The 12,559-nt window shown below is 39.3% G+C and overlaps 1 protein-coding gene across 6 annotated transcripts in view; it reads left to right on the top strand.

The window, feature by feature from the left end:
* The first annotated feature begins 2,048 nt into the window (after window positions 1-2,048).
* Window positions 2,049-12,559, top strand: part of vrk2 (VRK serine/threonine kinase 2) — a 97,133-nt gene continuing 86,622 nt past the window's right edge. Inside the window, exons 1-4 of one of the 6 annotated variants that reach the window (XM_062058880.1) lie at window positions 2,050-2,425; window positions 2,880-2,918; window positions 3,034-3,164; window positions 3,409-3,464. In XM_062058880.1, coding sequence (XP_061914864.1) covers window positions 3,038-3,164; window positions 3,409-3,464 — 183 coding nt within the window. In that variant the 5' untranslated portion in view covers window positions 2,050-2,425; window positions 2,880-2,918; window positions 3,034-3,037. Of the gene's footprint in view, window positions 2,426-2,445; window positions 2,522-2,879; window positions 2,919-3,033; window positions 3,165-3,408; window positions 3,465-12,559 lie in introns of those variants that run through there. The other 5 variants (XM_062058883.1, XM_062058884.1, XM_062058882.1 and 2 more) reach the window with 5 other exon arrangements.

Below are 12,559 nucleotides of genomic sequence, written 5' to 3'. Positions count from 1 at the left end.
CCCCCTCTCCAGGTGCCCAGGCTTAGACTGAATTTTTTTTTTTCTCACCCCGCCCACCCTAGCATTTACCTGTTTGTCACCTTTTTTGTAAGGGCCGCTGGAAGTTGGTAGAGCCGCCAGCGATCCTGTTCTGTCTCCCTGTAATGTGTGTCTACTCTTGAATGGGATTGTGCTGAAAATCTTAATTTCCCCTCAGAGATTATTAAAGTATTTCTGATTCTGATTCTGATTCTGAACCACAAAATCCGAATCGAATCGTATTGTTGGTATGACGTACCGTTACACCTCTAGTTATTACCGAGAAATGTAAGCTTATTTAGTTACGATAGTGTGACCACCAATGTGTCACGGGAGTGAAAGCTAAGATAAAAAGGGTAGCTTCAAATTAGAATAATAAGCGATGTGGATGGACAAAAGTTGTTTTAAAGTGTAGTTGTTGACAATCTGAGGTTATTTGTAGATACTTTTGCGAACCAGTAGTTTAAAAAATTGTAAATGCCCCTACAGTCGCCATATCATGCTTCCAAGTTTGCTGTTTTTTTGCTGGTCATGTGTTTATCTACTTTCTGCCTTTGTTGCAAAGATTCAGGAATATTGAGAATATTCTGTCTTAAAATGCATTTCTTTCACTTTATATTTACAAGTACAGTAAAAGTAAAACCATTTATAACAATCATTGCAAATGCCGGTAATGTTGCATTTTTTATATTATTATTAAAAATACAATGTGAGCAGTTGCAGAAGAAATTACTGTTTACATATATCATGAAATAGGTATTTTAATATAGTATCTGTGTAAAAAATAATTCACTTTTAAGTTAAAAAAAAAGTTCTAAACCAGGGGTCCCCAAACTTTTTGACTCGGGGGCTGCATTGGGTTAAAAAAATATGGCCGGGCTGTATATATATGTATATATATATATACAGATTGGCTACACTAAATTGGCCCTAGTGTGTGAATGTGAGTGTGAATGTTGTCTGTTTATCTGTGTTGGCCCTGCGATGAAGTGGCAACTTGTCCAGGGTGTACTCCGCCTTCCACCCGAATGCAGCTGAGCACCGAAAGGGACAAGCGGTAGAAAATGGATGGATGGATATATATATATATATATATATATATATATATATATATATATATATATATATATATATATATATATATATATATATATATATATATATATATATATATATATATATATATATATGTACTGTATATATACTGTATATAATATATATATATATACCCTTTTGGGGTCGCGGGGGGTGCTGGTGCCTATCTCAGCTGCATTCAGACGGAAGGCGGGGTACTATATATATATATATATATATATATATATATATATATATATATATATATATATATATATATATATATATATGTTCCGAGCGCGATGATGTCACGCTATCGATGGGAAAATGCATGTTGAGACAATAGATACATGAGCGCCGGGACGGACAGGCTTCACAGTGTCTTGGCTGAATGAGCAGGTATCGGACACCTCGGTCTCTTTGGACGCATCCTCGCTCATCCATGCGGACTGGACACTGGCCGAGAGTTGGTGAGTGGCCAAGGGTGGAGTCGGCTCTTTTGGTTGCTTTGTTGGGTCTGCTCCTGTCTCTGGCCATGCTCCCCCCACCCCAGCAGACGATGGCGTGGAACACCGCAGAGGCCACCACAATGTACATGTTTTGTTTTTGTTTTTTGTTTTACTTTTGTGGCTGTGCATAGAAATGTCTGGTTGCATCAGCTCTGCTCTTTTTAATGTCTTTAATGTCCTTTGTGTTCTTTGATGTTTCCCTCTTACACACATGTTTATGTGTGCTATGGATATGAGTTTTTTTTCTTCTTCCTTGGCCTCAGTCTGGACCCCCTCTCCAGGGGCCCAGGCTAAGACTGAATATGTTTAGTGCTTCTATTACGTAACATTTTGTTTGTTTACTTTCATTTTATTTCCACGCTTTGTCTCGTCATGACGTTGGCGTAAAGATGACAACACGTGACAAAACAGGAAGTTTGGGGAAGGCGGCGCGAGACCGTTCAAAATCAAAAGTTCACAATACTGGTCTCTATAGACCACACGGACCACATACTTGGTCAAATGCAGACCTCAAATTTAGACACAACCAACTAATAATAATTTAGACATTCGTCCTAATAATGCAGTGTCAGCCTCAGTGGGCGGGATGCAGCTTTCCTATTGGCTCTGTTGCTGTGGGAAACTTTTGCTGCGGTGTGATTGGCTGGATACTGGCGGCACGGAAACATTTGAGACAGTCACTTGACTTGGTTGCTGATCTAAGACGTTCTTTTTAAAAGGTCTCGTATATTAAGTATTTTTTGCACGTAAGAGTTGACGACGTCAGATCATTCTTACCTTCTTACGCGGATAGTGACGAAACACGCCGCGAATTCTCTTTGGAGGTTGGTAGTGGAACATGTTGTTAGCATGGCTTGATGCTACCTAGTTAGCGGCTACTCGAAATAAATATTAAATCACAACATGTCTGATCTACTACAGTGAGTCAAATGTATTTGTCCGAGTAGTAGAGATTGTCGCTCTTTCCGTGGTGACGTATTAAAGCGAAATGTTCGTATGACGTTTTGTTGTGTCCACGATAACGCGATTTGCCGACATGGAACGAAACTGCTGGACGTTGTTGTAGCCCCTAATCGCATCGCCATATATTTAACTCTAACTCTAATTTAAATTGTTTCTTTCAGAAATGGTAGAGCAATAAATGTTCTTAGTCAAAATAATTAACTTTTGCCACAAGATTAAAGGCATGTCTAATAAAAAGAATAATGCTAGTATGATGCTGGAGCTTTACACCAAATAACCTCTGATGTCATCTCTGTCCTCATTGCCTTTTTGGAGGTGGTAACTATTGCCATATTACTGACCTCCGAACATCAGGTGTGTTTAGTATAAGGCCAGTAATACCACTGACTATTTGTATGTTGCTTGTTGACATCATTTTTTGGGGGGAGAAAGTATTGTTTTTGACACATCATTTTTGTAATATGTTAAGGTTCATGGCTCCTAAAAAAAGGGTGTTGCCGAAACCGCTCCCAGACGGCTTCATACTGATTGACCTGGAAAAGAAGAAATGGAGGCTGGGAAAAATAATTGGTCAAGGTGGCTTTGGACTGATCTACCTAGGTGGGTAATCGATGAGTCTGATAACTCATTTACACTTTTACAAACACACGCACGCATACATGTAAACTGATTATCAGACAGGTTCGGCAGCTAGAAGTACCAGTATTTTTTTGTCATAAATAACCATCTCCACATTTGTTATCAATCTGCGTGTTGTATGTTTCTTCTTTGGCTATACTGGGTACAATGATTGTTTTTCAGTATTATGACATGCCTGTGTGTCGTCTTATTGTTTGTCTTTAAGCATCCAAAGTCATAGGAAGCCCTGTTTCAGCGAACACTGATTTTGTGATTAAATTGGTGAGTGTAATTAATTTTGTTTTTAAATCTACATATCTTCTATTCTGTATGTAATATATTCTTTGTTTGCCCTAGTTATACACATGTTGGGGTTGATTCTTTAATTATTTTTGATCTGATCTGGTGCTATATATAAGATCATATAAAATACATTAAAATTACCTTGACCTTCAAGGGGGAGCAGGACACCCTCCTGATACATGGTAGGGAAACACTACTGCCATATATTATACGGTAGCATCTAAACTTATGAGCTCAATTGGTTCCACGACAAAGCTCGTAACTCAAAAGACTTGAATCTCAAATCAGTGTCTCCCATTCAAATTATTTGAAATTAATGTAATCAGTGCTTGCAGGGTTTGCCCTACATGTAAACGATCGTGGTGCAATGCTACACAGCAAGATTACTACCGCCACACCTACAAAACATTTTTTTTTTAAAATATGAAAACACTAATTTTTAACATGAAAACAAATTTAAGTGATACATTGTATGAATGGATATACCATATATATAGTCAATTATAAATTTGAAAAACAGCTCAAATATCATACAAATTTTCATTGCTTTATTTTGAAAAAAAGAAATGCATCCAATTCGCCTGTTAGAAGCGCGTCGCACCTAACCGAGTTGGCACTCGGCAAAAGTAAGGCGAGAAAGTTGAAGAGAAAGCTATTTTAAGCTAATTAATGCATTTCTTGTTCAAGCCAGTGGAAACGACCCTATATCTTTTGACATTACTACCATCAATAACGTCTAACTTTATGCCATGTGCGTTTTTGAACCTCTGTTTGGACATCGCTGTGTGAGTGTGTGGGATTTCTCCGGTCACTCTAGTTTCCTCCCACATTCCAAAAATATGCATGTTAGCTTCACTGGAAACTCTAAATTTTCCATAGATATTAGTGTGAAGGATTGTCCTTCTTTGCCCTGCGGCTGGCCATACTAATTTGAGTTAGCTTGTCCATGAGCTAGTCCATTGTACTTTAGCATTAAGCTAGTGGCATTAGAACGCAACATTCCTCCTGCATATTTGTATTGCTTTCTTCAGTTTATTCCAAAGTATATTATTAATTTAACATGATTCCTACATGTATGTGCACTTTCTTTAATGTGGTTAGTTTTAAAAGACTTAATTCTGAAGAATATCATCAAAACACTTAGTTTGTTTTTTCAAATCGAATTCAAAGGACTGTTTACATATTTGGCAAAATGAATTGCAACATTCAGGGAGGACAGAATAAAGTGTAGCCTGTGTTACCTTTTACAATAAGCAACCATGGAAACTGCATTGAACAAAGACAGCACAGCCTACCAAGTAAAATTCCTTGTGTTAAAGGCCTACTGAAATGAAATGTTTTTATTTAAACGGGGATAGCAGATCTATTCTGTGTGTCATACTTGATCATTTCGCGATATTGCCATATTTTTGCTGAAAGGATTTAGTAGAGAACATCGACGATAAAGTTCGCAACTTTTGGTCGCTGATAAAAAAAGCCTTGCCTGTACCGGAAGTAGCGTGACGTCGCAGGTTGAAAGGCTCCTCACATTTCCCCATTGTTTACACCAGCAGCGAGAGCGATTCGGACTGAGAAAGCGACGATTACCCCATTAATTTGAGCGAGGATGAAAGATTCGTGGATGAGGATCGTGAGAGTGAAGGACTAGAGTGCAGTGCAGGACGTATCTTTTTTCGCTCTGACCGTAACTTAGGTAAAAGGGCTCATTGGATTCCACACTTTCTCCTTTTTCTATTGTGGATCACGGATTTGTATTTTAAACCACCTCGGATACTATATCCTCTTGAAAATGAGAGTCGAGAACGCGAAATGGACATTCACAGTGACTTTTATCTCCACGACAATACATCGGTGAAGCACTTTAGCTACGGAGCTAACGTGATAGCATCGTGCTTAAATGCAGATAGAAACAAAAGAAATGAGCCCCTGACTGGAAGGATAGACAGAAGATCAACAATACTACTACCAGGAGACACCGAACCAAACACTGGACCTATAACTACACGGTTAATGCTGTGCCGCCTGTTGAAGCCTAGCAATGCTGTTGCTAACGACGCCATTGAAGCTAACTTAGCTACGGGACCTCGTCAGAGCTATGATAAAAACATTAGCGCTCCACCTACGCCAGCCCTCATCTGCTCATCAACACCCGTGCTCACCTGCGTTCCAGCGATCGACGGCGCAACGAAGGACTTCACCCGATCATCGATGCGGTCGGCGGCTAGCGTCGGATTGCGCGTCTGCTATCTGACTCAAAGTCCTCCTGGTTGTGTTGCTGCAGCCAGCCGCTAATACACCGTTCCCACCTACAGCTTTCTTCTTTGCAGTCTCCATTGTTCATTAAACAAATTGCAAAAGATTCACCAACACAGATGTCCAGAATACTGTGGAATTTTGTGATGAAAACAGCTGTTTTGTATTGTGATACAGTGTGTCCAAATACTTCCGCTTCAACCATCGACGTCACGCGCAAACGTCATCATACATAGACGTTTTCAACCGGAAGTTCCCCGGGAAATTTAAAATTGCACTTTATAAGTTAACCCGGCCGTATTGGCATGTGTTGCAATGTTAAGATTTCATCATTGATATATAAACTATCAGACTATGTGGTCGGTAGTAGTGGGTTTCAGTAGGCTTTTAACCAGATAAGAAACCCATTGAGATCAAGATCTCTTTCACAAGGGTGACCTGGCCAGGAGGTCAACAGCACATGTCACAGAGCAGTTTCAAAAAAGTAATACGTTAAGACATACATTTTAAAAATACATAAAAGATCTATCTGTGTTGGCCCTGCGATGAGGTGGCGACTTGTCCAGGGTGTACACCGCCTTCCGCCCGGTTGTAGCTGAGATAGGCTCCAGCGCCCCCCGCGACCCCGAAGGGAATAAGCGGTAGAAAATGGATGGATGGATGGATAAAAGAGAACTGTAAAACAATAAAGACACCTTTTAAAAACACAGGCACTGTGCAAACGTCTCTCGCTGTCAGTCCCTCACAACTGAACGGGAGGCTCCAAATGGAAGTAGTTCAGTGAGTTTCAGTTTTGTCTGCAATGCATTCCATACCACAGGGGCAGCAAAGCCAAAAGCTCTTTTGCCAAATTCAGTCCGTACATGGGGAACAGTTAAAACATACAAATTGTTAGAGCGTAATGCATAAGAGCTGCTTTTTCTTTGTAACAAAGTACACAAGTATGGAGGCGTTAAACCTAAAAGAGCCTTTTATATATATATATATATATATATATATATATATATATATATATATATATATATATATATATATATATATATATATATATATATATATATATATATATATATATATATATATATAATAGTCGGCCAGTGTGTGTATCTGCATGCACTCAATGACTTCGTATACAGTTGACAGTGGTGGGTGAGACTACGACAGCCAGTAACACATCTTAGTGCTGAGTGAAAAACAGTGTCCAAGGACTGGAGGCATTTAGATGAAGCACTAAAATAAAGCACTTCTCCATAATCAATTACGGGCAAGATAGTTGCTGTCACCAATTTCTTTCTGACTTTAAGAGAGAAACAGTTTTTATTTCTAAAAAAGAAACCAAGCTCTACCCTAAGCTTAGAGACCAAGTTGTTAATATGGGCTTTAAATGAAAGCTCCTGATCAAGAGTAAAACCCAAGTACTTGTAATTTAAGACCTGCTCTATAGGGTTTCCATTTAAAGGCCTACTGAAACCCACTACTACCGACCACGCAGTCTGATAGTTTATATATCAATGATTAAATCTTAATATATATCAATGATGAAATCTTAACATTGCAACACATGCCAATACAGCCGGGTTAACTTATAAAGTGCAATTTTAAAATATCCCGGGAAACTTCCGGCTGAAAACGTCTAGGTATGATGACGTTTGCGCGTGACGTCAAGGGTTGAAGCGGAAGTATTCAGACATCCTTGTATCCCAATACAAACAGCTCTGTTTTCATCGCACAATTCCACAGTATTCTTCACATCGGTGTTGGTGAATCTTTTGCAATTTGTTCAATTAACAATGGAGACTGCAAAGAAGAAAGCTGTAGGTGGGATCGGTGTATTAGCGGCTGGCTACAGCAACACAACCAGGAGGACTTTGAGTTGGATAGCAGACGCGCTACCGTGACTACCTTGACTTCCTCCGTCTCCGGGCTGCCGACCGCATCGATGATCGGGTGAAGTCCTTCGTCGCGCCGTCGATCGCTGGAACACAGGTGAGCACGGGTGTTGATGAGCAGATGAGAGCTGGCTTAGGTGGAGAGCTAATGATTTTAGCATAGTTCTGTCGAGGTCCCGTAGCTAAGTTAGCTTCAATGGCGTCGTTAGCAACAGCATTGCTAGGCTTCGCCAGGCGGCACAGCATTAACCATGTGGTTACAGGTCCAGAGTTTGGTAGTATTGTTGATCTTCTGTCTATCCTTCCAGTCAGGGGCTTATTTCGTCTGTTTCTATATGCAGTTAAGCACGATGCTATCACGTTAGCTCCGTAGCTAAAGTGCTTCGCCGTAGTATTGTCATGGAGATAAAAGTCACTGTGAATGTCCATTTCGCGTTCTGGACTCTCATTTTCAAGAGGATATAATATCCCAGGTGGTTTAAAATACAAATCCGTGATCCACAATAGAAAAAGGAGAGAGAGTGGAATCCAATGAGCCCTTGTACCTAAGTTACGGTCAGAGCGAAAAAAGATACATCCTGCACTGCACTCTAATCCTTCACTCTCACGTTCCTCATCCACAAATCTTTCATCCTGGCTCAAATTAATGGGGTAATCATCGCTTTCTCGGTCCGAATCGCTCTCGCTGCTGGCGGCCATCATTGAAAACAATGAGGAAATGTGAGGAGCCTTTCAACCTGCGACGTCACGCTACTTCCGGTACAGGCAAGGCTTTTTTTATCAGCGACCAAAAGTTGCGAACTATATCGTCGATGTTCTCTACTAAATCCTTTCAGCAAAAATATGGCAATATCGCGAAATGATCAAGTATGACACATAGAATGGATCTGCTATCCCCGTTTAAATAAAAAAATGTCATTTCAGTAGGCCTTTAATGTTACAATATTTGGAATATTTTCCAGTAGCACCCTTGAATAAGAGAAAACCATTACATTGCTTTTATCTGTATTTAAAACCAATTTGAGATCAAATAAGCGAGCCTGGATGACATCAAAAGCAGCTTGTAAAAACTCAAAAGCCTGAGTGATGGAGGTTGAACAGCAATAAATAATGGTGTCGTCTACATAAAAATGGTACATTGCCTTTGACAAATTATTGCAAAGATTATTTAAGTAGATAGAAAATAAAATGGGCCCCAGCACTGAGCCTTGCGGAACTCCTTTGGTAATGTCCAGCAGAGGTGTGGACTCGAGTCACATGACTTGGACTCGAGTCAGACTCGAGTCATGAATTTGATGACTTTAGACTCGACTGGACAAAATGTTAAGAGACTTGCAACTCGACTTGGACTTTAACATCAATGTCTTGTGACTTCACTTGGACTTCAGCCTTTTGACTTGACATGACTTGCTACTTTCCCCAAAACCCAACGATTAAAAAGTTATTCGGGAGCACTCCATATCTTCCAAAGTGTACGTGTGTGTGACTGTCAGGGAGTGTGCGCTCTGTCAGCGTGTGTGTCTGTCAGTACAATAGCCAATCAAATTAGATCCATGTTGTTTTCGTCCCACGGCATTCATCCAATCAAATTGCAGAACAACCAACGAAGAATAGCTCTCAAACAACGCACCAGTGAGGAAAAATTACGGCAAAGATAGTTTTGTTCGGATATTAAAACTACGACTTGGTTAACAAAAAACGAATTGCAACAACTTTCAACTTCGTTCGACATTTGAAGTTGCAAACAGAAAGGTAAATTTTGAATACAAGCTAACGTTTATTGGATAAGTAACGTAACTTTTATTTGCTGTGTAGTTAAATGAGTGAGGCTGTAAACTCACTGCTAACGTTATAACCATAGACATCTTATAAGTAGACGCAGCATCGACCGCTACTGCCTACTGGCGCTGACGAGACGCGGGGGCGCCATCTTGGAGTGGTGATCCGCTCCACTCAGTGCAATTCATTTGGCAGGAGCAATGAACTGTCAGCGCATTTAATTCATTTTACCTCACTGAATACCACTGATTTTCACGCACTTTTTTGTCATATGTGTAGCTATGATAAAGGACACATGTTTTGGCGTGTTTTATTATTCATAGTTTGCTTAACAGTAATAGAATATTCTTATATGCTATAAGTGACCAGACGTCCGAGATCAAAACTGGGAATATAATCCCAGAGAAAGGGGAAAAAACGGTCCGCTATTTTTAAATTCAAGAAACAATATGATTAGGTTATATAAACGTGTATATTCTACATAAACAATGTATGAATACATTAGCTATCTATATGTCTTAGGGACCTATAGACTGTATCTCTGTTGCTGCAGCAGCAGAGAGTTTATTCTGTCTTGACACTTTGTATTGATATTTTGTATTACATTCTTCCCTTAAATGATCATGTTTACAGTGATTGTTTTATACACTACCGTTCAAAAGTTTGGGGTCACATTGAAATGTCCTTATTTTTGAAGGAAAAGCACTGTGCTTTTCAATGAAGATAACTTTAAACTAGTCTTAACATTAAAGAAATACACTCTATTAGGGCTGAACGATTTATCGTTTTCAGATCGAAATTGCGATTTCAGAAGTCTCAATCTTGAGATCGTGAAGGCTTCGGTTTTAGACGAACGTTATTTAGCTCTCCTGGCTGACATGTCTGTTGTGTATATGCAGCCTGCTCGTGCTACTCTCATGCCTTGTCAAACTCACCAATCAGAAGTGGTAAACTACTTGTGAGCAGGGCATGCCGTCACGCTAACCAATCAGAGGCGGCCATTGACGAGGCTACCGCGTACACGCCCACTAACAACTTTGGTGAAGAAACAAACGTCCTGGAGGAAATGGCTGCTGCCGCCGGGTCAGAAGTGGAGGAGGATTTAGTTTTAATACAGAAGAAGAGCAGCACGTCTGTCATTTGGGACTACTTCGGTTTCGAAACTTCAGATGTGCATCAGAAACAGGTACTTTGTAAAACTTGTCGGGCCAAAGTCGCCACATCCCAAGGCAACACGACTAATTTATTCCGGCACTTGAAAAATCACCACCGGCAGTTACACGACGAATGTATGACCAAAAAGTCCGGTGAAAAGTCAACCCCGAGCGATTCAGCCCATTGTAGCAAACATACCACAATTACAGCGTCGTTTGCCAGTATAACTCCTTATGAGAAGAGCAGCCGTTCTATTGTTAACAGAATAGATGTGCAATATTTGGGTGCTGCTAAGCGGTAAATGAATGACCCACCTATTTTAATGTCTGACATATTTTTCAGAAGGGCAGAGGTTGGGTCATTTTGTTTTTGTAATAGTATTTTCTTTATTACCATTACTTTTCAATTTCACTTTAAAATATTGTTCAGGTTTCTTCCAGGGTTGAATAAAGTACTTGAATTGCTGCTATAGATGTTGATAGGCTAGCTCTCTTGAGCCATAAAAGACTGACCTACCTACTTGAGTATAAGACTGTTTACATAAGGTCAGGATCCTTTTTTTCCTTTATTGAAGTTGTTGAATTTTGTTTTTCTTATTATATATTAAGCATTGCTTTTTGTGTTGGAATTGTTTTGTATTTTATTTAACTTAAACTTTTTTATTTATCTTAACATAATTAAGGTTTTTGTACTGGTTTTAGTTCTTTAGTTTTAATAACTGCTGTTGGTCAAGAACTTTGGAGAATGTACATGCATGTTTCTTAATAAATACATGTTTGAAGCAATTCTTACCTTTTAGTATTCATCCTTGCATTACATAGCATTTAATGTTTTCATGGTATATCATTTTTTGTCATGTTTTAAATCTGTTACTGTTACTGAAGCTTGATTTGAAAAGAAATCGTGAGTCAAAATCGAAATCGCAATTTCTGTCAGAAAAATCGTGATCAGATTTTTTCCTGAAATCGTTCAGCCCTACACTCTATACATTGCTAATATGGTAAATGACTATTCTAGCGGCAAATGTCTGGTTTTTGGTGCAATATCTACATAGGTGTATAGAGGCCCATTTCCAGCAACTATCACTCCAGTGTTCTAATGGTACAATGTGTTTGCTCATTGGCTCAGAAGGCTAATTGATGATTAGAAAACCCTTGTGCAATCATGTTCCCACATCTGAAAACAGTTTAGCTCGTTACAGAAGCTACAAAACTGACCTTCCTTTGAGCAGATTGAGTTTCTGGAGCATCACATTTGTGGGGTCAATTAAACGCTCAAAATGGCCAGAAAAAGACAACTTTCATCTGAAACTCGACAGTCTATTCTTGTTCTTAGAAATTAAGGCTATTCCACAAAATTGTTTGGGTGACCCCAAACTTTTGAACGGTAGTGTATGTATTTTTTATGTATGTCGCTTTGGATAAAAGCGTCTGCCAAATACTTTAACATAAACATATAAACACCTGAAAGTCTTTATATCAGCTAAAACCACCAATTTGTTTCACTGGATTCAGAATAAAACCAAATTCTGTTTTACCCAACAATGTTAGTATTTGAATATTGTTACTTGAAGACTTATTCCTGGTTACAATTATACTGTTAAGAAAGTATTGTCTTATACTTTGCCTAAAATGAGAACACATCATAATCAGTGGCGGCTGGTGAATTTTGTTTTAGGTGGGGCTGAAAGTTTGTAAACCAAACCCCTGTAGGGGGGGTCATCCTCCCCCAGAAGATTTCTTTTGTGATTTTTACATACAAATATTTCAGATCTTTGCTCCTTCTCAACTCTGTGGTAATATTCTTTTCACAAAATACAACCAATAGTACGTAAATGTTAAATCTTACTTGTGAAAAGTAATCCCCCGATTCCTATTTTCAACAGTCCGCTCATTTGAGCAGGAAAACGCTGAACACCAACCCTGCATCTTTGTTTTCTACCTGTCAACTGTCAGTTTAGGCTGCTCGCCAGTCCTCGTCACCACTTCAAGATGGCGG

This window comes from Entelurus aequoreus, linkage group LG09 (assembly GCF_033978785.1).
Source record: "Entelurus aequoreus isolate RoL-2023_Sb linkage group LG09, RoL_Eaeq_v1.1, whole genome shotgun sequence".
In the NCBI taxonomy this organism is placed as follows: domain Eukaryota; kingdom Metazoa; phylum Chordata; class Actinopteri; order Syngnathiformes; family Syngnathidae; genus Entelurus; species Entelurus aequoreus.
Note: the sequence above shows the minus strand (reverse complement) of the source record. Positions and strands in the feature narration are given on the sequence as shown.